Below are 27,853 nucleotides of genomic sequence, written 5' to 3'. Positions count from 1 at the left end.
TTGACTTTGTATTCGGAATGCAGAAAAAGTGTGATATTACACCAGACAGGTGCACCATATTAAATATTGCTTGCAACAACTCCACATGTAATGAAATGTCAAAAAATACTTCAGATTCTATTTTTTTAATATAGATTGATCAACCATGATTGGTTAACCGCAAACAAACGAACAGAAGGGTTGGTAGCAAAACGGTGAATAAAAAGTTGACACCATTGCTCATACCAAAGCTGCGTAACAGCAAAAAATAGAAAAATTTACGAACATATTCATATTTTACACATACATTTATATACAATCATGCATAATAAAATAAACAACTTACTTTTCCAGACATAAGAAAGCGTCCATGAGACCTGCCGATATAGTAATAACTGATACTAACCCTAGCGTGCAGAGTGCATTCCAGGTGTTAGAATGCATTGTGTTCACATCTCAGGACCGACTGGTGGAAAGAACAGCATGTTACAGGATTCTATGTTCGTTAATTTGAGTACGCTCGGTTATAGTAAAATTGCCTTTTTTTTGCGAGATCACGACAACACTATATTTTTAACAACCTGTTCATCCAGAGGATCTAGTAATGTCATCACTGTCCGCCTGTACAATTAGAGGTTCTGAATAGTAATGTCATCACTACACCATCCGCCTGTTCATGTAGAGGTTCTAGTAATGTCATCACTATCCGCCTGTTCATTTAGAGGTTCTAGTAATGTCATCACTATCCACCTGTTCATTTAGAGGTTCTGAATAGTAATGTCATCACTATCCGCCTGTTCATGTAGAGGTTTTAGTGATGTCATCATTATCCGACTGTTCTTTGCTTTCCATACATCGACCAGGTAAGATAGGGTGGAAAAACACAAACACTGGAAGTAAGTCTAAAACCCTATATTAGAGCCCGAGTGACCAACACACCAAACCGGTAAAAGAAAGTTCGCATATCAAATGCTTAAATAGTATTCGAAGGCTATGCATTTGCAACAAACAAATAAGTAACCAAACAACAAACAAACAAACAAACAATGAGAAACGAAGACACAAGCAAAAGAGGTCAAGAGTTCAGTAACAATATGGGGTATTAACTCGGACTTCCAATCTAAATGTTAAAGGGATAGTAAGGTATTGGTGGAGATGAGAATTGGGCTTTTAACTTTTTTGCGAGATACCAAGAAAACACTTATGATAAGTAGAGAGCATACCATTTTAAGAAGAATTCAAAGTTTATTTGATGAAAATCGGGTTTGGAATGAATGAAACATCCAAAAACAAAGTAAAACAAAGCGATCGTAATAAAGTGTGGGTCCCACACTTTATTAGAATCGCTCGTTTTTGGATATCTCAGCTATTTCAAAACCAATTTTCATCAAATAAACGTTGAATTCCTCATAGAATTACATGCTCTTTAATATTTCATAAGAAGTTTCTCATTATCTCACCAAAAAATGTTAGAAACCTGAAATTAGGTCTCAACCAAAACTGTACGATCCCTTTAACTCAGGTCTCTTAATGTGAGTCGTTAGGTCCTGAGAGTGACGAAATTCTTGCACCCGTCCTTTGGCTTGGCAGTGAGTTCGTCCAGGACAGCTGTCCGCTGTGACTGGTCGAGGCGGAATTGGAACTTCTGAAGGAGTCTACCGAGGAGAACCCGAGCCTCGATCTACGAGTATACATAATCATGATAATATCATGAAGTATATATCAAAATATAAAGTATCTACAGTATTCATAATAGTCCATGGGCCAAGACCCGAAAAATGGGTTGTTGGTACCATCTGAGGTGGCACAACCTTGTTGGTGTCATTTTGTTTGTCGGGCATAGATATGCTTATCAAGCTATGATAGCATTTCCAAATGAGTAGCTTAGTCATAGTAAATGCATTTTTAACCAATTTGGTCTCGTATTTATATCCCTATACAAAGAAGAGCACTGCCTTCTTTATGTCCACAGGTGTTCTGTTGTGAACGCGGTGCCCTTATTCTTTATTCAAGGCAGCGAAGGGAATATCCAAAGGGTTATGATGTCCACAGCTGTCACGCGGTGCGCTTAGTTCTTTATCTAGACCAATGTACCGTTATCATATCTAAAGTTCCTCATAAAAGGGATTATCTATACTGTTTTTATACTACCCTATCAACAAATACATCAGTTTTAAACAAAAATCACTCTGTTCATTTACAATATCATTCATTAAAATGTATCGTAGTGTACCGGTACATTGTTTTTGCATTATCTTATATTGTTGGAGGGAAATAAAGCGACATTGGCGTGATATCAGCGTTTCCACCGTAGCGTTTTCACCGGAAAATGATAAATGATCGAAAAATACGGTAAAATTCACTAGGAATTGCTTTTGTTGTTGTTGCTGTTGTTTTTAGATAAAAGGATATACACTGTAACATACGCTTTGGATATTCCCTTCGCCGTCTAGAATATAGACTAAGCGCTGTGGACATCATAACCTTTGGATATTCCCTTCGCTGCCTTGAATAAAGACTAAGCGCACCGCGTTTACAACAGAACACCTGTGAACATACCATAGAGCTGCATTTTACAGCTCTATGGAACATACAGAAGACAGTGCTCTTCTTTGTATGGCGGTTAGTTTCGATTCAGAAGTACAGGGATATAACAACGAGACCAAATTGGTTTAAAATTCATTTACTATGACTAAGCTACTCATTTGGAAATGCTATCATAGCTTGATAAGCATATCTATGCCCGACAAACAAAATGACACCAAAAAGGTTTTGCCACCTCAGATGGTACCAATATCTGGCCTGGCCCATGGACTATAAAGCCATGACTCATCTCACAGCTCAGCTGGTGGTATCAAGGCTGCTTTGAAGTGAGTTACAAAATTGCAAATAAAAAATATCTTTGTGAAACTGGTATCTGACATGTCAAAAATAAAGTTTTTTTAAAGAATTCTAAAGAATTTGTGATAAATTCGTGGTTCTGATCTGTTTATAAACAGTATACACCATCATTAGCTGGGGAGATGTACATGGGCGGTAATAAAAAAAAAATAGCAATAATCACGATATAGGTTTCACTATGACAGGACAATCTTCTCATTTCCACCTATGCCGGGAATAATTTCAAAAATATGAAATAATACGTATATACTTATCAATGAAGAACACTCACTAGAGCGAACTGTTGACCGATGCAAGACCGTTGACCCAACGAAAATGGGAAATAGGCGTAGAAATGTCGCTTCCTGGATTGGAACAATAAATGATGCTTGATTATTTTCTTAATTGCAAACATTGCATTTATGCTCTTTATTCGACACAGTTAATTATACGGCTCTAAGTACATGCAAGTCGTCTTGACGTCCACACAGTAATACAAAGAACAGTGCCATGTTACAATAAATGCATCAAAATTATATCGAGATCATGCATAAGTAATCAAAATAATGTTAGATATATATTTGAGGTGAAGAAATTACCTTTGATTTAAGAAAAGAAATGTTAAGATATTCAAAGTCAAGGGACTTGTATGTGACATCACATTAATTTTATAATAAAATTCGTCCAAAAGATTAAACTAATTTTACAGTAGTATGTACAACACACAAAAGTTATATAGCAATGACTTGAACTCGAACGATTTGTAATTTAAGAATCAACCGATCAAAAAGAACATGACGTGATCGTATCCATGGAAACACAGGATGAAGAGTAGAGAAAGGTAAAACTTACATGTGTTCCTCGTCGGTCGTCTTGAATCGATCTGGATTGAAGAGCAATGGGTCTTCGAAGTATTCCTCCATTCGAGCCATGGCACCTGTCATGAGCTGTTATAAATAAGAGTGAAAAAGGAAGTTATCTCTTCTAATAAATTCTGACGTTAACCTTCAAGCAACATATCCCTTGTACTAAGTATTGTATTCACCTTCATATCAACCGCATAGTCGCACAAAACTTACGAATGTTGTGGTTACAACGTTATTATAATTCATGTGTACACACATGAATTTTGGATAGGTCTGAAAAAATGACAGTTTTGTATCCAATATTAAATGGAATTGTATTCATATTATTTAGACTGCTTTTAGCTGCCTGTCAAACCCTATTATCTGTTTTATGTATAATATGATGTGACATTTATTTGTACCTGAATGTTAATATGTGAATACAATTTCTTTGAGAAAAAAAAATCATGTGTACACACATAAACAAAGTTGAACGAGTAACATTCTCATATCCTGACACTTTATTACCACTACTTATGATATAGACATGTGATAACAAATGGTATCCAATACGTGGCAAAGCTATGCCCAAAGACATTTCGATTTCTCGCTCGTTGCTGAATTTTGGATCCTCATGGGTATGGGCATGGATTGTCAAATTTTCAGTATCAAATGGAAAATGCTCGTGGATGAATGTGTTCTGCCTGGAGACAAGACGAGAAGACACTCAGTTAATAAAGCGAGAGTACGGTCTCACCGAAACGGAAGTACCGGCAGGGATGGTGATTCCATTGCATTTAATGGGGTGTGCCACCTCTCGCGTGCTGCCAGGGGCCGGTGGGTACAGGCGAAGTGTTTCTTTGAAGACCTATAGACAATTGGAATTAGAAGTGATTTCATCATTCTAAATGACAAATCCTATCATGACAGTGTGTATGTATCACTTTATGACTAGTTCTTTGTGTCTCTTTCTTCATTTTTTCTGTTTTTATTTTACCTTTGTTGACGCTTTGTTGTGGGTGCGTGTTGTGCGTGTGTGTATGTGTGTATGTGTGTGTGTGTATATATATATATGTGTGTGTGTGTGTGTGTGTGTGTGTGTCTGTCTGTCTGTCTGTGTGTCTGTGTGTGTGTGTGTTGGGGGTGGAGTAAGGGGTTAGTCTCAAATGAACCAGGATGGCCTGAAAAGCTGACGGCAAACATCATTCTGTAACAAACACGAAGTATACGTAATGTATAACATCAGCTCTATTTCATAAAAGATGTTAGGATAGCAACTCTTGCTAGAATAGCAGCTTCCAGCCAATTAGAAAGCTAGAATCTTGTTGTTACCATGACAACTGCCATCATAGCAACTTTTTATGAAATTCAGTTGCACAGACATTCATGTCAAATGAGGGTAGTCTTCCAATAGTTTGATCGATATGGCACTATTAGATATTTGAACATTATGGACAGTGCACTCTTACTCTCATCATGTACTCCAACTTGGCCAAATCTTCATACTCGATGAAAGGTTTGTCGCCCAGAACTTCGTCAACTTCAGCTTGCAGCCTGTTCATAGATTCGACGGACAAACGCGTTATGATGACGAATGAACGCACGGATTGAAAATATTTTGGATAGCTCAGTATGTTTTCTGTCTGCCACTAGATTACGTATAAAATGAATTGAAATCCATTTTGTGGTGGGGTGTTTTTTTTTTTTGTCAGTGCTTGTCTTTAATACACTGATGTATGCGATTGATAAGACGTCAGTAATAATTCAGATGATTATTATATGGCAATGAGATTAAAATCTCTGAGATTATTAGGCAAAGACATTGCTGTCTATATCAGGCATGAGAGGTATTTATGCCCACGAATTACATGCGTGCATCACCTGTCGGCAATGCATTTGCAAACCAGACTCACTTTTGTTAAAGAGAAACTACCCCAATATCATGTTGATTCAGTGCATTTAAAATAGCAATATTAGTAGAACATATCAATGAAACTTGAGAAAAATGGGACAATCACAAATCATGATTTTCCTTTATGTTTTCGCTGGATAAGACTACGACAATTCATTACGTTACAGCAGTGGTACACTGTACCGCAACTATAGGAGTTTCAAATATTTTCATTTTTCTATAGCATAAAAGCACTTCGCTTATACCTCCTTCAGAACGTAGGGAAATAATATTACCAACATGAAGTGGAAGTTTATATAAATGTTATAAGGATCTTAATCAATTGGTTAAGGACTGTCAAGTAACCAGTGTTTTATTCTGACCAAAATTTACTTTTCACGGGCGTTATTGCAATAGTGACATGTACTTTGTTACTACTGTTTGTGTCTGCTGTTCAGTTAGTTTGGAGCCGTGGTGATCGCCCGCAAGAATGGGTGATTATGACACCGTTTTATAAAATGAATAACCCATATAATACTTGGCTGGACGTTAGTGAAATTATCCTCCCTGGCTTCGTAACTTTAAAACAGTCCAAAGTTACTATCGGGTGGATAATTTTTATTATATTCCACATACTAAGAATGTTGCAATAGAATTGGTCAAGAGCTGATCACGTGATGAAACGTAGTTTTGCCCATCACATCACCTGAGAAGAAAAGTTCGTTACACTCTATGTTGATAGTCCCTTTTGTTTCGCTGATCTCCACACAGTCCACACAACCCTAACGCAAGATGAGTACGCGCGAAATAAAAGTGCGTTGCACTGTGGACTATCATGTGACCTAGGTCACTTGATAGTACACAGTGCAACGCACTTTCACTTCGGTGCCGCGCGGTGCGCGCAGCAAATTCATTGTTTTGTCATCTACGCGCACACGTAGCCTAAGCCCTAAGGATACCTAAAGACAGCTAAAACGGTTTCAGATGTGGAATAAAATGGGAATTTCTAGGACCCTAGATGTGGAATATAAAGCAAATAATCAACTTTTAGTTTCAGGCAATGAGACAAACTATCACTTCCTCGGCGACCTGAATGTGTATACGCTACATCCAGATCGCCTCGGAAGTGATAGTTTGTCCCATCACCTTCACCAACGTTGATTATTTGCTTACTAACGCCCTGTGTGATGTACTTTACTATACTAACACACAATATAACAGTAAAAAGTCGAGAGAAAAAAAAGGATCATGAGCATGTACCTCTTGGCAACATCGGGATGCCTTCCTAGCTGCTGTATGGTGAAGGCTAGAAGGTTACTGGTCGTCTCTTGACCTTGGCGTAAAAGACAAAGCAAATAATATCCATGATCCCGTCGATAAGCTGCATTCTTCGTTATTCTGAATAATGTTTGATAATCTTATGCCTTTGGTGAGCAGATATCGGTCATCCAAAAGCGCAAAGATAAGAAAATGAAAATGCACACAATATCGAAGCAAACTTACAAAACATGTCGTACTAAATCCAATAGAGGCGTGTAATAACTTAACAAATGATACAATATCACTACTCAATGCTATTCATCAGAATGGAATATTCCTAGTGAAATGTTATGTAATGAGACTGATTTGCCCATTTGGAATATTGAATGATCAGTGTTGAAGGCAACCCAGTGAAAATACTGAGTAATTATGAATCAATGTCGTGGGCACTAGGTTCGAATTATCGGCTACTTGCACATGGGCTCGTCTGTCGTTTATACCTGCAATGAAAAGCGTAGCAAACTCGTCGATCATATTTTCCATCTGGAAATCAGAACTCCCCTTCAAGTCATTGGAACATTCCAGAATCATATTCAGTATGTCGTGCGGTACGTGATCTCCCCGTTGACGCGCACTGATCCGCTCCTCCACACACTTCCGACCTGTTGTGCGCACCAGTCTGATGGCCTCCCTTACATCTTGGCGAAACTTTCGGGACTTACTTGAAAAGTCCCACTTCAAACAGAACATAAAAGAGGGAAAGTAAGTTTGGTAAGGAATGGGGGGGGGGGGGTTATTGATTTCTTTTTATCGATGTATTCTTTCTCAATTCTCAGAATGAAAAAATGCGTGAAATACATTATACAAAATATAACACATAGTTCTGATGAAACAGCTTGGATAGCTTGCAAAAGACAGTCTCTAAACCAGGGCCCCGTTTTACCAAAATATAAAATCGATTTTGAATTTCCTTACCACACAGGCTGACATAGACTTACAGTTGAAATCAACTATATAATCAATTTTAACTCTTCATAAAACAGGGCCGAGAACATCAAATAACTATGACATGTACATAATGATATTGTAAAAGTGCACTCAGGTTCCGGATCAACCTGAGATTTTTGGGGGAAAGAAAGTGTTCTTCCCTCCTCCTTCCTTCCTTCAAAATAGAGAAAAAAAAGAAATAATTTATTATCTTACATGATAATGATAATAATAATAACACAATAACAATGATAATGATACGAGGCAGGTGAACGGGTGGATCTATGATTCGTTTTATTTTTCTTTTCTGTACACACAGTCAACAAAATGTCTAATTTCCCTATTTCTTCAAATGAATAACAATGACATTCCTTTTCAAGGTTAACTTTAGAGGTTCAAGGGTTAAAGGGATTGCACAGTTATGGTTGAGACCTAATTTCAGGTTTCTAACAATTTTTGGTGAGATAATGAGAAACCTCTTATAAAATGTGAAATAGCATGTAATTCTATGAGGAATTCAACGTTTATTTGATGAAAATTGGTTTTGAAATGGCTGAGATATCAAAAAAGAGCGATTCTAATAAAGTGTGGGACCCACACTTTATTACGATCGCTTTGTTTTACTTTGTTTTTTGATGTTTCAGTCATTCAAAACCCGATCTTTGTCAAATAAACTTTGAATTCCTCTTATAATGGTATGTTCTGTACTATATCATAAGTGTTTTCTTGGTATCTCGCAAAAAGTTAAAAACCCAATTCTCATCTCCACCAAAACTGTGCCATCCCTTTAAGAGTTCAAGGCTTTCTTTTTTTAAATCTATCGTGTGCAATAATCATTCCACTTACTTCCTTATCATTCATGCCAATCGATAGCCTTTGTTGAACGATGTCATCGAAATCATCGTTATCAGATTGGTATATAAGAATCCACACAATTTTGAAGAAAACATGGATGCTTTACTCTCTGTGGCTGCTTCAAAACCCATCAATTGAAAAAAAACAACAACATAGTTTTCGAATGATTTAGATTTCTATGCATTATTTACGATTTACTCTCAATAATCATATAACATACGAAACTAATGACGACGTCATTCCTTACCATTATCAATGGATTTCGTAAGTTTTCTTGAAGCCCCCTGAGAGCGGTGGAGATGGCCGCAGGGAACGGACAGGTCGGGTTGCCAACGGCATCGGTGTTCATGCCAAATGCAACCTATGACACATTCAACAGAATAATTACGGCGATGATGATAAAGATAACAATGACAACGTCAACATTGACAAATGATAACGGCAATAATGTTAACAATGTCAAAAACGACAGTCCAACAGCAACAACAACAAAAACAACAAAATGTAACAGTGCACCCAGAGTCCTATATTGTATCAAAGAACATTGCCAGAAACTGTGATTTTCAAAGTTATAAAAAAAAATCCGACAATTTGGCGAATCTGCGATGACACGTCTTCCATGACACAGGGGCCGCGAAAACGGGGAGAGGGGGGGGGGGGGGGGAGACTATAATTGACCTTGACCCCCGGTCTCGCATCCACCCCATGCACCCCGCAATTTCAAAAACGTTCCGCGGCCCCTGTGACAGGCTCCACGAAACAATGAATTTTGGGGCTACTTCTATAACTGGAGAGGCCTTTGTTACGTATTACTGTGATGATGACGGTTGATACACTGTACAAACTTCTCTTTGATTCGTCGTAACGGGATTTTTCGCAAAGTCAATCAACTTGACTCTGAAAGAAGGATTGTTTATAGAATTATATAAACATCTAGCTTTTGTTTCATTTCCATGTATTTGTTTTTCAAAGGCCCGCAAACAAATCGTGCATTCTGATGTGAAGGTTTTGTGGCCTATTTTGTGCTCGCTGGTTTACGATGTCGCACAAAATTTTCAATATTGCTGTTTTCTCTTGCATTGCTTTGCTTTTTGGAAAGGACGGCACTAGAGTACAGACGTAACAAAAGAAGTCTAAATGCAGTACAGATATGACAAATCCGTGTGATCAGTAAAACTGACGATGTAATTGTCGTCGTTACCTTCGCGATGACGTCGAGGGTTGCGTTGTTGAGTTCGTCCAGCATGGTGATCGGGGTCTTACCGTCCGCTCTCCCGACAATACTTTCACACAATGCCTCGGCGCCCTCGTTAAATTGCTCCATCATGCCGATCAGGTATCTGAGTGACGCAAAAAGAGAAAAGCAAGGATGAAGACGATGATGATGATGATGATGACAATGATGATGATAATGATGATGACGATAATGATGATGGCAATGTCATGCAGAAATCTTTTGCTGAGGAGCAGGAGAGCAGAGGAAGAAAGTAAAGTGGTCCTTCGAGCCCCCCCCCCCCCCCCCAAGAAAAACTCACCAAAATATACTTGCAACCAGAGATCTAAAAAAAAACATACTGACGTGAAGTGTGGCCCTCTTCTAAGTTTTGTTTTGTTTTGTTTTTTTACGTTTGGCTGGGTCTATCTAAGGCTGCGTTTATCAACGTTCCCCTGTTTAGACGGCTTTCGATAGCCCTTTCGATAGCCCTTTCGAAAGCCCTTTCCATAATCCTTTCGAGAGCCCTTTCCAAAGCCCTGACTGCCTGTACTATTAATGTGCCGCTTGTTTTCTAAGAAGGGACGGCGAAAAGCAATTACCATCATAAGGACATACCTTTGAGAGTGACGAGTCATGATGCAATGCCACATGAATCAATTGTCTTCCTATCTGTGAGGCAGCTCCAGTTTAGCACATACTTCAAATATTTCTGAGTGGCGGCATGAGACTTAGGCTGCGTTTATCAACTTTCCCCTGTTTAAATGGCTTTCGATAGCCCTTTCCAAAGCCCTTTAGAAACGGCTTTCAAAATAGTTGCGTTTATCAACTCTCTTCGCGAACACGATTTTTTAACTGGCCTGTCACTGCACAGCTGCATTGCGCTATTCGACCCGAGGAGAAGTACAAGTACTGAAGTACAAGACTACAAAGCCGTTTCAAAACAGCTTTGCGGTTATCAACTTCCAAAAGGCTTTTACAAACAGGTTTCTGAAAACCTGTTTAGGAAACCTGTTTGGATAGCCACAAATTTGGGGCTTTCGAAAAGGCTTTCCTAAAGGGCTATCAAAACAGCTTTGCGTTTATCAACTCGTAAAAATTCCTTGAAAGCTGTTTGGATAACCTGTTTCTGCCGAGAAAGGAGAGTTGATAAACGCATCCTTTAGTAAAGGCTTTCCTAAAGGGCTTTCAAAACAGCTTTGCTTTTATCAACTTGTAAAGATTCTTTGAAAGCTGTTTGGATAACCCGTTTCTGCCGAGAAAAGGAGTTGATAAACGCACCCTAAGGCTGCGTTTATCAACTTTCCCCTGTTTAAACGGCTTTCGATAGCCCTTTCGAGAGCCCTTTCCAAAGCCCTGACTGCCTGTACTATTAATGTGCCGCTTGTTTTCTAAGAAGGGACGGCGAAAAGCAATTACCATCATAAAGACATATCTTCCTTTGAGAGTGACGAGTCATGATGCAATGCCACATGAATCAATTGTCCTCCTATCTGTGAGGCAGCTCCAGTTTAGCACATACTTCAAATATTTCTGAGTGGCGGCATGAGACTTAGGGTGGGATTTCACGGAGCACGCGAACGATTTGCGAAGGACGCGAATGGCAAAATCCAGCATTCGTATTTTAGTCTGCAAAAGTTCGCCAAACGGTCGTGAGCGTTCGGAAGCGTCGTCAGTTGTTCGCGAATGTCGTTTTTACTTCGGCGAGAATTTCAAAAAAGTTTGAAATTTTTTGCGAACCTTTTCCGCACACTTGGTCGTGATTTGCTCGTGAATTGTTCTTGAAAGTGTCTTTAAAGCCTCGTCATATGCGCAAGACCTTCGCAAGACACGCGCGATGTTCGCAAAATGTTCGTGAAACCCCAAACAGACTCCGAAACTTTGGAGAATGTCTCGCGTATGTTACGCGAAATCTGCGAAGTTTTTCCGATCATTTCACGACGTAATCGCAAACTGTTCGCGCACCTTTTGAGACATTCTCGCGAACGTTTAGCGCACGTTTGGGGGATGTATGACCTATACGTTTTCTACAAATAAAAATCGTAGCATACACCTAAACATCAAACAATTATTAACAACTATAGTAACAAAAGAAATTAAAGACTAGCAAAGAGAAAGAAATGTTTGATATACAAAAAGAAATCGCAGAATACAGTTGAAATTAATCTAAAGTATGTACAATTTTATTTGAAGTATAGAGATTATGTGTTGGAGGAACTGAAAAAAAAAAAGATCATATGCTTTACTAGGGAGATACGTCCTAGGAACAAAATGTAGGCAAGCACACAATAGAAAAATGAGAGAAAAAGAAAGGAGAAATAGAGGAAAGAAAAAAATTCAACTCAAGACAGCTTCCACCTCTCCTTGGGTACATTTTCTCCCATGATTATTGAAAATTTTTCGTTGTTCGCATTTCCGTCGCGTGTTCTTCGTGTACGTAACATGCTGCACTTAAGCAATGATACACACGACATTCGCACATACGTCGTGGAAACTTCGCACAAATTGCGCAAGAATAGATTTCGGCTTCATTGTCGGAAAACATTCGGAGAAAAACTTTTCCGAATGTTGGATTTTGTCATTCGCGTCCTTCGCAAATCGTTCGCGTGCTCCGTGAAATCCCACCCTTAGGCTGCGTTTATCAACTTTCCCCTGTTTAAACGGCTTTCGATAGCCCTTTCCAAAGCCCTTTAGAAACGGCTTTCAAAATAGTTGCGTTTATCAGCTCTCTTCGCGAACTCGATTTTTTAACTTGCCTGTCACTGCACAGCTGCATTGCGCTATTCGACCCGAAAGAGAAGAGGCCATAAGGCGTGCATTGTTTGTAACTGAAGTATTAGACCACAAAGCCGTTTCAAAACAACTTTGCGTTTATCAACTTCCAAACGGCTTTTACAAACAGGTTTCTGAAAACCTGTTTAGGAAACCTGTTTGGATAGCCACAAATTTGGGGCTTTCGAAAAGGCTTTCCTAAAGGGCTTTAAAAACAGCTTTGCGTTTATCAACTCGTAAAAATTCCTTGAAAGCTGTTTGGATAACCTTCTTCTGCCGAGAAAGGAGAGTTGATAAACGCACCCTTTCGTAAAGGTTTTCCTAAAGGGCTTTCAAAACAGCTTTGCGTTTATCAACTCAAAAAAATTCCTTGAAAGCTGTTTGGATAACCCGTTTCTGCCGAGAAAAGGAGTTGATAAACGCACCCTAAGACGATCCTTGATGCATCCTATATGTGATCTCTATGCCCATTGTTACAAGCTTCCTGTGAAGATATATAATGGTAAAACATTCCGGTGTTTTACCATTGTTCACGAGGAATATGCACCATGGCGATCCACTGGTGGGAATCCTGCCTGTTTGACCAAGTAAATATTCTATCATCCGCCAAGCTTGATGAAATTTTAACATGCTAATAAGAAGATGAAAGTGTAAAAGTTGGTCCCTGATTTTGTAGGGGGAGGGGCTCCCCTGGGTCCTTCGTAAAAACAAAAATAGAAAACAAAAACAAAAAAACAACAAAAACTTGACAGTGTGCTTACTAAAGCACTTTCTTATGGTTGTTTTTTTTTAAATCTTCTTAAAGATCTATAATTTGGGGCGACGGATCCCCTAAAAGACTCCCAGGGGGACATAGTGGCCATTTTAACACCCTAGTCCTAATACTTACCACATTCGATGGCTCTGAAAATTTGACCATGCTTTTTGAAGACAAAGATGACAATGTAATAATTGGGGTCCAGTTTGAACCCTTGAACCCCCCCCCCCCTCCCTCCCCGGGCCCGTCGCTGGATCCGCTATGAACATACTTAAAACTACAATCACCATTGTACTTATTTATAGCACTATAACTCAGCTCTATCATTTCTCGGGGTCCCCCCCCCCCCCCCCATGGTGGTGGTGTTTTGTGCCCATTTGATAACTGTCACTTCATTACTCTGCATGGATGCTACCTGCTAAGTTTGGTTAGAATCCGTCGTGGGGTTTTCAAGAAGAAGCTGATACAACATGCAGTGAAAACTTTACGCCCGACGGACTCCAGACGATGAATAATCGCATGGATAGCTCACTTTAGCCTTTGGCTCAGGTGAGCTACAAATCTGGGCTTTACTAATTGATACTCACTTGCGTTTGAATGCCGGGTTGATGATGGCTCGTCTGCTGTGCCATTTCTCGTGGTCCACCACCGATACGAGGCCATGCCCCAGGAAACGCGCGCCAAACACTCCCTGGAAAACCTTGTAGAACTCGTTCGATTTAGGATGGCGGCTGCTGAGGAGCAATTCCTGGTAGGAATCGTCACAAATAATAATAATAATTGATAATAATGAGAATGATGATGATGATGATGATATTAAGACTAGTAATAATAATAATAATGAATTTAGACTGACATGGATTGTATATACGACTAAAGCAACAGTCCACCACCAACTTGTAAAAACGAATTTCTCTGACTTCTGGTCAAAGTCTATATCAAATTCCAGTCGGCAGATCTTCTCCTATCTACCGTTTTCCTAGAAGACATGGCAGTTAACACGAATGATTAGATTTTCGCCAGTTATGTCAATTTCTTAAGCAAGTAAAGAAAGTAGATGAATATATGTCTGACTAAAGGTTTTGTATCCAATATTAACTGGAATCGTATTCAAAGTATTTAGACCGTCTGAAGCTACCTATCAGTAAATTGTATTCTTTGTTTTTATGTTTCATGATTATGATGTGACATTTATTTGTACCTGAATGTTGATAAGTGAATAAGATTCTTTGTGAAAAAAAAGTAAACCCGAATGAAATGGAAGATGTGAAGATGGATGAGAGCGAACAATTTGTTTTCTCTGCCTCGTCATCTCAGATAGATGTTTTTATCCTTGTCCTGATGGTTACAGGCTACATGCTTAGAAACTTCATCTTCCTATAGCTTTAACAATCATTTACAACTTTTCCGGCGACAAGAACAAACACTCTTCCTCTTTCTTTTTTCTTTTCTTCTTCTTCTTCTTTTTCTTCCTCGTCTTCTTGCTCTTATTACTATTGTTATTATTATTGTTATTATTACTATTATTATTAGTTATTATTTCTTTTATTATTATCATTATCATTATTACTATTATTATTATTACTATTATTATTATTATTATTATTATTATCATTATCATTATCATCATCATTATTAACAGGATTACATGTATAACTGTCACGTGAGGATATACCTTCACGAGCTCCGGACTGGTACCAAAGACTATCGGCTTCCACAAGACTCGAAGCCCCACGATGGGCCCATATTCTCTGGATCTGTGGTCACAAAGATTGAGTCCAAAAAGATTATAAGTGACATATAATATCAGTGAGTTTTTACAACAATATTGGAGAGATTTGTGGTTGCTCATGATTGACAGGACAATTAAATGCAAAATATATATACGTATATATATTTATGTATAGGCCTAGATATGCATGTATATATATATATATGTGTGTGTGTGTATATGTACATGTACATGGACATGTATATGTTCATGTGTATGTATATGTTATGTATATATGTATTGTGACGAACTCGCCTTCTCGTCATGAAGTAAGAGAGTGTATTTGCCTGTTTGTACAAATGTCTCCGCGAGTCGTGTCAGGATGGCCGAGTAGGCGGGGTTCGTTTTGTTGCAGTTTACAACGATCCCTTTAAATTATTAAAACTACTAGTCTGTACGCTACCATGTATTATGTTGTGTCAGAAGCAGCTCACCAACACAAGCGGCACACATACCAAGTTCAGCATCACTTAAAGTATGTCACTCCCAAGCGTCACTTGTAGAGGATGTTAAATTGGTACACTTATTTTGCTACCAAGTTTTGCTACCAAGTTCTGCTACCAACTCATGCTACCAAGTTCTGCTACCAAGTTTTGTTACCAACTCAGTCACGCTAACGTGGAACACCTTTCACAATCATTATGGTGGCACAGGTATCGTTGGTGGCACGGGGTAAAGTGCTATATCGCACCGTTACCAACTTCCTCAGGCGACGACTGGAACTTGGATTGGGCACAGGGCATATGCGACAAGTCACATTACCACTATTCCCGAAATCCAACGGCGACGACTGGAACTTGGATTGGGCACGGACTATGCAACAAGTCACATTACCAATATACCCGAAATCCAACGGCGACGGCTGGGACTTGGATTGGGGTACGGACTATGCGACAAGTCACATTACCAATATACCCGAAATCCAACGGCTTACTAGTTGGTCTTCTCAGGAACAGCGCTCCAAACTCAGGAACATGTACCACCACTCTCCAAGCTGCTGTAATGTGGTAGAACTCTCAAGAAGACACAGTGAGGACAGCAATTCAGGAACACATGTACAGTTTATTATACATAGAAGTGAACATTAACAACACACTTGAAATGTATCATACACGGGCTACTTGTTGCGGACTATGTCACACAACGGCCACCTTATATGCCTCTCCTCCTATCGCGGAATGAGGAGGCAATCCCGCACGGCCGTGAGCTACGCGGATAATACTCGCAGTAGTCCTTCAAATTGTTTACAATGTTGGCGTGGTTACAAAATTCCTTCAATGATTATACGTTTTAACAGTATCTCTTGTACATGGTTACTATAATTCGGCATGTATCATCGGTCTAAACCGGAGTTGGTATTAAGATAATCCAAACTTGTCCACGACAAACAAGTAACCACATATTAGATAATAAATGTTTAAACTCATAATGATGCACTACCACCTTGAAACGTTTTTCCAACGTTTCGATATTGTGCCCCTTTCTATGTTATAGACACTATCGATCATAACAAATACTAATCGAACAGTTAAATCGAATCGGTTCCACCGAATTTCGTTACATGGCTTCCCTCCCCATGCAGGCTTCGTCCCTGGAGCCGAACACATAGAGAGTAAAAAATGACAACAAAAATGTACTACTACTGAACATTATTGAACGTTTGCTCCTTTACAAAACTCTACGTACAGTCCATATTAACGTTGAGACAACTACAGTCTGTAGTTCAAAGCTGTCCAATTGTCATATAGACTAAATTGTTCGTCAGAATCTCATCTTATAAGAGTTCAACAGTCTCTTCATTTGATTTCCTGACCTGGTTGCTCCCTTGCAGCAGACAGGTTGACACGAGAAATGTCACATTTCACCCTGGCATGGTGTACCAGAATGAATCCGATGTATGACGAGAGGAACGGGCGTGCCCCAACGGAGAGCGGCTCCTCGATCGGGGTAGATAATCAGGTGGTCTTCCCGGTGACCGAGAATAGCGTGCAGGTGAGGAAGAGTCGTCACACACTCGTACTGGTGCTGTCGCGCTGACGCTGACACGTGTCCCTGCTCGGCCTGTACAGAACACCTCTGAGTCGTCTCTCAGAAGCTGGTATGCCGATGAATTGCTTTCTGGGGGAGTTTCTGTCAAACTGCATTGACAGAAGTCCACCAGATGTGGCGGCACACGATTCTGAGATATACCTTCGTCGAGAGGCGTGGTCTCTGTGTCGTCCTCAGCAAGGCTGGTAAGGTTGGCTGGCGCTGTCCCTTTTACCAACGTCGGTGCTGTCGTTGCTGCACATATCTGTTTCTCATTGTTTATACACGGGAGAGATACCCATGGAGTATGCAGCTGCATGTTCTCGAAGTCGATCGTGGTTTCCAGACCAATCAAGAGATCCAGACCAAGGATGCCCTCAGCTCTTATGTCAGCTACTACCAAGTCGACATAGCACAAGCAGGAGCCAAGCTGAAGTTCTATGGTAGCATGTCCCTTTGTATTCAACCGAGATCCATCTGCTTGACGAACGATGCTTGTCACTGGTTCAAGTGGTGGCTTTCGCTCAGGTCTCATTCGCAGGTACATTGCTTCTGAGACATATGACTGCGATGCACCACTGTCTACCAGAAACATCACCTCCTGCCCATTCACGTTCAAATTCACGTACAGTCCTTTCTGGAACGTGGATGACAGAAGTGGAGTTCTGGAACTAGGTAGTGGCGGGTGAGATGTCTCTGGTTCGGATGCCTCTCTGGATGGTGTGCACCCGTCGTCTGGAGGATTCGTACCCTCCTTGGATGTGTCCTCCTTGTTGTCAGAAGGCTGACTATCCTCCTGTTCGCTTGTAGGGAGTGTCTCAGTCTTTAATGCCAAGTCGTTTCTCGGCACTGGCGCTGGCTGCTCCTTCTCCCTCTTCTTTATTAGATCGCTGACTGCTTCGATCATGAGAGTGGTGTTATTTTCACACACACCCATGGATTTGTCAGCAGTGTCTTCATCCTTCACAGCCACTACGTTATCTTCCTTCTGTGACAGCAAGACACGGTTATACTGCCGACGGTCGCTCTCCATCCGCAGGAAGGCTTCTGTGTTGAGAGCAGCTTGGATTGCCTCGTCGAGCGTACGAGGCTGAGCCCGGAAGAGGCCGATTCGGATATCCCGGTCAACTATAGCATCGAGAAAATGACCTCGAGCCAATTTATCTTGGCCCGCTTCCTCGAATTCAGGATATGCCGTGGATGTCAGCTCGCGAATGCTCTGTCCTAGCTCCTGCAAACTTTCCTTGGGCCTGCGTCGCCTGGTGCGCAGTTCTGCCAGGAATACTTCTGAATGCGAAACAGGTCCAAAGCGGTGCTTTAGGCGGTTCACGAGTTCTTGGTACGTCAATTTGCGTCCCGTCTGCTGTGCTAGTACTTTGACAGCAGCTCCTTTCAAGCTGGCAGCCAAATATTGAAGAGCTTCCACTTCCGTCCAGCGGTTAACTCCAGCGCAAGCTTCGAAATGGCAAAGATAATCCAGCACAGGTCCTTTGCCATCATATCTATCTGGTATGACAGCCGGTGTGCTGGTTTCGTTGCCCTGAACATCATAATGACGTCTCTGGTCCCAGAGCTCTGTTCGACGTCGCTGGTTCGGGCCAAACTGGTGTGGCATTACATCTGGTTGTCCACCAAATGTAACAGGCTGGTCACTTGTACGAGATGTATGCGACTGCTGCATTGGAGTTTGATGCTGCTGAGGTAGTAGCTTTGCCGATGGCGGAGCTGACAACTCCACCTCTCTATTCGCATCTCCAAACAGCTGAGGTGACACCACTGGTGAGGGTGGCAGTGACGACTGGTTACGGCGCCCTCCAAGTGTCATCGGTGAGCAGCGTAAGTTAGAAACCGAAGTTGGTGCTACTCCAGTTTGCTTGCGTACCGATTCTGACACCTGAGCAATTAAGTCGTCGATTTCGCTGATCTTGCTCTCCAGCAAAAGCGACAACTCCAACAATGGTATCTCGTGTGCCATAGTGAAAACACAGTTAACTACATTTATTCATACAAAAGTTACAAATAGGGATCCCACTCCTGACACCATGTGTGACGAACTCGCCTTCTCGTCATGAAGTAAGAGAGTGTATTTGCCTGTTTGTACAAATGTCTCCGCGAGTCGTGTCAGGATGGCCGAGTAGGCGGGGTTCGTTTTGTTGCAGTTTACAACGATCCCTTTAAATTATTAAAACTACTAGTCTGTACGCTACCATGTATTATGTTGTGTCAGAAGCAGCTCACCAACACAAGCGGCACACATACCAAGTTCAGCATCACTTAAAGTATGTCACTCCCAAGCGTCACTTGTAGAGGATGTTAAATTGGTACACTTATTTTGCTACCAAGTTTTGCTACCAAGTTCTGCTACCAACTCATGCTACCAAGTTCTGCTACCAAGTTTTGTTACCAACTCAGTCACGCTAACGTGGAACACCTTTCACAATCATTATGGTGGCACAGGTATCGTTGGTGGCACGGGGTAAAGTGCTATATCGCACCGTTACCAACTTCCTCAGGCGACGACTGGAACTTGGATTGGGCACAGGGCATATGCGACAAGTCACATTACCACTATTCCCGAAATCCAACGGCGACGACTGGAACTTGGATTGGGCACGGACTATGCAACAAGTCACATTACCAATATACCCGAAATCCAACGGCGACGGCTGGGACTTGGATTGGGGTACGGACTATGCGACAAGTCACATTACCAATATACCCGAAATCCAACGGCTTACTAGTTGGTCTTCTCAGGAACAGCGCTCCAACTCAGGAACATGTACCACCACTCTCCAAGCTGCTGTAATGTGGTAGAACTCTCAAGAAGACACAGTGAGGACAGCAATTCAGGAACACATGTACAGTTTATTATACATAGAAGTGAACATTAACAACACACTTGAAATGTATCATACACGGGCTACTTGTTGCGGACTATGTCACACAACGGCCACCTTATATGCCTCTCCTCCTATCGCGGAATGAGGAGGCAATCCCGCACGGCCGTGAGCTACGCGGATAATACTCGCAGTAGTCCTTCAAATTGTTTACAATGTTGGCGTGGTTACAAAATTCCTTCAATGATTATACGTTTTAACAGTATCTCTTGTACATGGTTACTATAATTCGGCATGTATCATCGGTCTAAACCGGAGTTGGTATTAAGATAATCCAAACTTGTCCACGACAAACAAGTAACCACATATTAGATAATAAATGTTTAAACTCATAATGATGCACTACCACCTTGAAACGTTTTTCCAACGTTTCGATATTGTGCCCCTTTCTATGTTATAGACACTATCGATCATAACAAATACTAATCGAACAGTTAAATCGAATCGGTTCCACCGAATTTCGTTACAGTATATATCTATGTATATGTTTACGTATATGTATGTGTGTATGTGTATGTGTATGTGTATATGTATATGTATATGTATAGGCCCTATGTATATGTTTGTGTATGTGTATGTGTATGTGTATATATATGTATATCAGCCAAGACTGTTTATCTCTTAGAACTCACATCTTATAGCAGATCTGCGCTGAAGACGCCTCTGGCTTATTTCTAAGCCCTTGGAGTTCTTTCATATTTCCCCAGAAGAAGCTGTGAAAAAAAAGGTATGAAGTTTTGTTATAGAACACAGAAAAAGACATATAGGAACCGTTGGTGCAATATTTTATGAAGTGATGCATAGCTATAACACGTCGATTGTTCAAAGTTCCTGGTACAAAACAGGTTGAAGAGCTACCTTGCTCGTATGTTATGGTTGTGATGTCGCGTGCGAACAAGACTTTTTTTTTAAAACATATTGCGTCCCGATGATTTATTATATCATATACTGGCATTCTTTTTTTCTCTCTCTCTTTGATATAGTTTATTTTCCAAATCAATATAAGAAAACACGCAAGTCTTGTTGAAAAAAAAAAACATTACTTGGTGCAATCAAGATAGTTGGCTTTCTCTGCTTCTCATAATATTATGTCGCATGTATATCTGAAAAAAACCCACCATCTCCATTCTCCACATCATCGTATTCAAGATAAAACGAACTCAATTTCTCTATCATCTCCTATGCTGCTGGCTATATAAGCCCGTTCGTAATTAGCTCATGTACATTCTCACTAATCGATCATCCATCCAAGTTGTATAGCAAGCTATTATGTTCAAGAAACGTTCAGGACAATATTTTGCCTCCAAGAATACAACATAAATGAGTTCTACGCAATACAAGTTATGACCACGTTATAGACATGAGAGAATAAAATCTGAGATGCTCAAAAATATCACCCTCTCAATCGAATTATCTATATTCAAATCGTCATGTTCTAATTATCATCGGTCTGATCTATGTTTCTGTTGAATTGAACCCCTGTGCTACAAGACAATATTCTTTTCTCTTCTTTTTTCTCGTTTTCTCCCTATTACTAATCCTCTTTTTTTCTTGTCTGCCTGTCTCTCTCTCCTCTCTCTCTCTCTCTCTCTCTCCATCTTTCTCTTTTGGGATGCAGGCAAGTGAGTAAAGTGTTTAAATACATGTACATATTATTCATGCTCCTTATAAATATTCGACATTGTGCTTTTCACGTTCAAATCATTACATTTACCCGTCTCTTTCCTCTCTTTCTCTCTCTCTCTCTCTCTCTCTAAATGTATGGGACTGAAATGATATTAAATAGTCTACATCAGTACTGAAAAATTGCCATTAGATTTGAATACATTGTACTTTAGAACAAAATGAACTTCAAACCGCCATGATCACCACAGCATTCACTATGCGACGTAATATCCTTCATATTGTTTACCTCGATCTTTTCGGTCCTGGTATGTCCTTGAAACGGTATTCGATGCGGAGTATGATTACCGACAGACATAGCAGAGCCAACGCCAGCAACATGACCAGACCGAGGATCGAAGAGACGATCACGGAGAGAAAAGGGCTGCCGGGCAACATAGCTGACAGGGAAACGGCCATTGCTATACGAAGAATCAATGTCCCTAGTATACAATACTCTTGTAAGCTGGAGTTATGGAGAATTTATTTCGTGTCCCTTTCACCAGGGAGGTGTCTCACCTTCCTGCTTTCACGTAAAGCCAGGCGTTGAATTATTCTGTGGGATGAACAGGCCTGAGGATGGAGCTCTATTGAGGTGGCGCAATGACGTTCATTCACCGTGGGCTCGTACTTTGACTATGCCGAGTCTTAACTTCAAGTTCGTAATGAGGAGTGTGTTGTTTACGCCCTTGCTGATGTCACTGATGCCTGAAGCTATTGCAAATGGACGCCTTGTTCACTAAATACGCTGCGAATTCCATGGCACCTGGGATAAAGTAGGCATTCAGCACACAATTGGCAATGAATGTGTGAAAGTCACCAATGAATATGTCTCATATTTGTTTGGGTACAAAGTCCGCCGCGCTCTCGAGGATCAAACAAAAACAAATGACGAGACCTATACGTTGAGAGGGAAATCTCGATCTTGGACTGAAAACGAGCGCTTTTGATGGCTTCTGTGTAATCGAGTATATTTACCCAATTTGTCTCTACGACACGGAGTGGGTGAAAAAATCTCGGCTATAACCGCTACGATTTAATTAGTGATCCTCTTCCGATTTTACCCCTAATTCGCTACTGACAGTAAGACTCCGATTAATATTACCAGCGGACTTTATTTTTTTCCATCAGTGATTTCTAGAGGGTTAAAGGAAAGTTTGACCGGTCTTTGCAATTATGGACAGAATGAATTCAGAGGTGTTTTTTTTTCATTTGTAGGGTATATATTCACAGGATTGTTCGTTTTTCTTTTATGAATCACAGCCTGGCACTACACAGCGTGTCGAGCAATAATGCAATTATTCACAAGGTGAATATGCAATAATTCAAAAGGTGATTTTCAGTGTGGTTTGTGACCCTGCTGTTGGCAGTGACACACCAAAAAGTTCTGTTGACCCTGATCCCGTCCAGTGATTCACTTCACCGTAAAACTCTCGTATACTACGTATTTGTATTTGTGCTCCGATTGTGGCTCTGGCTTCCTTGAGCGAAAAGGAAGGAACAAATCAGGTAAAATCCTGTGGTACATGCATAATGATCATAAATGTTTGACGCTACACACAAATGGACGAAACACTGAAAAGTTCTGATTTGGTATGTATGTTACAGAGATGTGATACAGATGGGCACAACAACTTGATACACATCGACGCGGGAGCAAATTTTCTTCAGAAAAGATATTAAGCCACTAAGGAAGTAATCCATTAAGAATTGTTAGAGGAAGACTCCACCGGAATCGAAGCGATCATTATCTTGAGCATTTGTGATTGCGGAGACTATAGCTTACACCATGACATGTACAGGGCTACTAAACAAAAAAGTCGGCTGTCATTCAAATAAGGAACTATTAAAACAAACAAGCAAACGAACGAACAAAAGATAAAGAGGTACCCTCCCCCACACATCAGTCACAATGATTTTAGTGATGTTAAAAAGATGAAGATGAAAACGATGACAAAGATCACAAAGATGAGAATGTGAAAATGATTATGGTAATTACGATGATGAAAAAATCACAATGAAGATGATGACAATGTGGAAACACCATGAAATGGTGGATGAGGTTCTCGACTCTTGAACAGAATCCTGTGCCCCATTTCATGAAAAGTTGATACGATAGCAACTCTAGCTGGAATACCAGTTGTCATCAGGTCATGGTAGCGACAAGAATCCAACCTCCTGATTGGCTGCAATGTCGTCATGGGAAGTTGCCATTCCAGCACGAGTTGCTATACCAACATCTTTTATGAAATGGGGCCTTGGTTTGGACTTTTCATTATTACTGCCATGAGCACAGCTTCTTTGACATCATATATTATGTAATTGGCAGTCCCTCTCGCACATATTATATACTCCAACTCTCCCGCTCTGGGACCATCATCTCAAAATCTCCCCTGCGCGCTCTCCCGCTTGTGTTTGAAATTTCTCCCGCTCTCACTGATTGTTGTATCGGTTATATACTGTTTGTCAACGATGAGGGCGTTGCCCCCTTTGTGTAATATTCACCTTTTTTTTGACGTGATATGCAACATTTGGCGACGAGGGTGGCCACCGGTTTGAACCTACCGGCCCTGACGCTGTTTCTCACCTCACCTGGGGAGCCTCCTGTGCCGTGGGATAGATGGATTTTGAGTTTCAACACATATCTTATCGCCACGGGCATGGACTCTGCAGGCTCCGAGCGCAAACGTGCAATCCTCGCCCATTGCCTGGGGACTGAGAGTCAGCGGGTGCTAGAGCAGCTCACCGGCGCAGACGGCCAGCCGCACAGCAAGTTCGATGCGGCTGTGAAAGGCTTGGAGGGGTACTTCGGACCAAAAAAGAGCACGATGATCGAGCGTTACCGGTTTCGGCAACGAGCCCAAGGACACGGAGAGCCTGTCAAGCATTATATCGCCATCCTGGGTGAGTTAGCCTCTACTTGCAAATTCGGTTCTTTGAAAGAGGAAATGATCAGAGATCGATCAACTCATTGAGAAAACGAGCATTCCTCGCATTCATGAGCGTTTGTTAATGGAGGATGATACTCTCACGCTAGAGAAAGCCACTGTACTCGCTGTTAATGTAGAGTCAGCCATGCAGGACTCCAAGACATTAGCACATTTTAGCAGCGGCGTACCATCGGCGGATAGGGTGCAAGCCATCAATCGCCCGCCAGACAAGCGCCCTTTTCAGAAAGGCAAAGCACACGCTCGTTCGACATCGAAATGTGTCAATTGGGGAGGAGCGCATGCCCTGAAAAATCGCGAGGCCTGCCCTGCCTTCGGAAAAACATGCCACTCGTGTCAAAAGGCAAACCACTTCTCGTCTGTCTGCCGTAATAGTCGAAGAAACGGCAAAAATGTGCGCCACATCAACGACGAAACTGACAACGAACATCACCAAAACAGCTCGTCACACACCCAGCATGTTAATGCTGTACACGGTCACGTCGGTGGACACTTTAAAGAATGCACGATCGATCTCGATGGGACACCTGTGAGCCTCCTGGTAGACGTGGGGGCGAAAGTGTCTATACTTAACGAAGCCACATACCGGCGAAATTTCGCAGAATTCCCGCTTCAGTCAACACATGAGAGATTGCAGTCCTACGACAAGTCTACCATCGAGGTTCTTGGAATGGTCTCTCTTCCGGTGCGCTACAAGGACACTGCCATTGACCATTTTCCGTTCTATGTCACCCGAGGATGCAGCCTCATGGGAGTGAACCTCTTTGATCGGCTCGGGTTTAAGCTCCATGATTCTACGGGAACACGCATCAATGCAGTCACAACCGGTGATTACCAGCAGCGCTTCCCAGCCGTCTTCAGCGATTTTGGGGAAGTGCGGGGATATTGTCACGCACCCTCGATCAGTCCGTGCGCCCTGTATCCCAATCGCTGCGACGACTGCCATTTGCGATACGGGCAGAATTTTCCGCGGAACTTCAGCGATTGGAAACAGACGGAATCATAGAGCGCATAGACTCATCACCGTGGATTTTGAACCTCGTAATCGCACGGCGGAAAATCGGCGAACTGAGACTCTGCGTCGATCTCAAGTCTGTCAACAAAGCATTGATCCCCGACAAGTATCCGCTACCGACAATTCAGGAACTTTCAGCATCATTCCACGGATCTACGGTCTTCTCGAAAATTGACATGCGTTGCAGTTACCTGCAGGTGCCATTAGCGAAGCGAAGTCGACATCTCACGCCATTTATCACGCATGAGGGCGTCTTTCAGTACAAAAGGATGCCGTATGGTTTGAGCTCAGCGCCAAGTGCATTCCTGAAGATTGTGACATCGGTGCTCTCAGGCACAGAGGGGACTGTGAATCTGCTCGATGACGTCGTCGTACACGGCAAGGACCGCACGGAACACGACAAGCGTCTAAACGAGGTTCTCGAGCGCTTCGAAAAGCACAACCTCACATTGAATGCCGACAAATGTAGCTTCGCCGCAGCGGAAATCGACTTCCTGGGCTACAAAGTGTCCGCATCAGGAGTGAAACCGACACATGACAACGTGGAAGCGATTCGCGCACTCCCAGCCCCTACAAATGCGAAGGAATTATCGTCGTTTCTCGGTACAACGAATTTCTATCGCAAATTTGTGTCGCAGTACGCAGTGATCGCGGAGCCCCTTCAACGGCTGCTGCGAAACAACGCGGAATGGGAGTGGACTACCGCACAGCAAGACGCGTTTGAAGCGCTCAAAGCGAAGATAGCAGCCCCGCCAGTACTCGCTCACTTCGACCCAAGTGCAGCCACATTCGTCACAACCGACGCGTCTGGCACCGCCGTAGGAGCCGTGCTTTCGCAATTGATCAACGGAAGCGAACGCCCAATCGCATTCGCGTCTCGTGCGTTAACGACCACAGAACGCAAGTACAGTACAGGTGAGCGTGAAGCGCTTGCATGCATCTATGCTACCGAACATTGGCATATGTACTTGTATGGACGTCACTTCACACTTCGCACGGACCATCAAGCCTTGACTACGTTGTTGAGCACTTCGGGATCTGGACATTGACCGCTCCGAATCTATCGCTGGTCAGACAGACTGCACCAATACGATTTCGACGTCGAATACCTTGCAGGTAATCGCAATCGCGTCGCAGACATGTTGAGCCGTACGCCATCAACTGCAAGCAACGATTGCGATAAAATCGCAACAAGTGACAGCGACGAATTCGTCTTCTCCGTGATCTCGAACGCGACCGCGAAGCTTGTAACGCAGGAGGAACTGGAAGCTGAATCTCGCACGGACGAAACGTTGAAACAGGTGTGTCAGTACCTGAAATCGGAGTGTCCAAGCAAAGAAGCAAAGTTCCAGACGAACTCAAACCCTACTATAGGGTAAGACACGAACTCGCAGTGTACGATGGTGTATCAATCGCACGCGGCACGCAAGCAGTCGTACCGAAATCGCTGCGCTGCGAGAAGGCAGCAATCCCACATCCAGCTCCCTTACAACCTACGCCTTGGCCTACCGAACCGTGGGAGTCGATTCAAGTCGACATATTCCACTAAGTCAGTCATTACCATCCTAGAAACTTTGTTCACGAAATGGGGACTGCCAAAAACCATGACCACGGACAATGGACCTCAATTTGTGTCTGCTGAGTTTTCCGAGTTTCTTTCGCACTACGGAATTCATCACTAACACACTTCACGCTACAATCCGCAATCAAACGGCGGCGTAGAGCGATTCAACCGCGTGATCAAAGATTGTGTCAAGGCAAGCATGTCAGAAGGTAAAACATTTGACCAGTCAATCCAAACCCTTCTGCGTAGGCCTACGTACCGATCAACCCCCCACTCGTTGACCGGCAAAACCCCAGCCGAGCTCATGATTGGGAGGAATATCAGAATGCCTCTCAGCGTTCTCCAACCACCGCGGGAACCGGCAGAGAAGATCAGACTGAAAGCTAGCGAAATCGCGACAAAACAGCAGAGAGCGAAACAGTACACGGACACGCGCAGAAACGCGAAACCTGCTCAATTCCGTGTCGGCGACTGGGTGCGCGTGAAGCGGCCGATTCGCAGCCACAAATTATCATCAGCGATATTGCAG

General features: G+C 42.0%; 2 protein-coding genes across 2 annotated transcripts; one reads left to right on the top strand and one right to left on the bottom strand.

Annotated features, from left to right (window-relative positions):
- Positions 1 to 1,509: 1,509 nt before the first annotated feature.
- LOC139738134 (cholesterol 24-hydroxylase-like) lies at positions 1,510 to 22,495 on the bottom strand. Its single transcript, XM_071648798.1, has 13 exons — positions 22,048 to 22,495; positions 20,768 to 20,848; positions 15,115 to 15,196; positions 14,027 to 14,187; positions 9,899 to 10,037; positions 8,945 to 9,058; positions 7,356 to 7,590; positions 6,856 to 6,928; positions 5,174 to 5,258; positions 4,462 to 4,572; positions 3,712 to 3,806; positions 3,152 to 3,224; positions 1,510 to 1,660 (listed from the first exon to the last, which is right to left on the bottom strand). The coding sequence occupies exons 1-13, from the start codon at positions 22,215 to 22,217 to the stop codon at positions 1,520 to 1,522; spliced, it is 1,560 nt and encodes a 519-aa protein (XP_071504899.1). The 5' UTR covers positions 22,218 to 22,495; the 3' UTR covers positions 1,510 to 1,519.
- A 2,314-nt stretch (positions 22,496 to 24,809) lies between these two features.
- On the top strand, positions 24,810 to 25,751 carry LOC139739621 (uncharacterized). Its single transcript, XM_071650227.1, has one exon. The coding sequence runs from the start codon at positions 24,810 to 24,812 to the stop codon at positions 25,749 to 25,751; it is 942 nt and encodes a 313-aa protein (XP_071506328.1).
- The last annotated feature ends 2,102 nt before the right edge of the window (positions 25,752 to 27,853 follow it).

The sequence above is a fragment of the Diadema antillarum genome, unplaced genomic scaffold (assembly GCF_040938485.1).
Source record: "Diadema antillarum isolate AM-2024a unplaced genomic scaffold, OU_Dant_1.0 scf00000029, whole genome shotgun sequence".
Classification (NCBI taxonomy): Eukaryota; Metazoa; Echinodermata; class Echinoidea; order Diadematoida; family Diadematidae; genus Diadema; species Diadema antillarum.
Note: the sequence above shows the minus strand (reverse complement) of the source record. Positions and strands in the feature narration are given on the sequence as shown.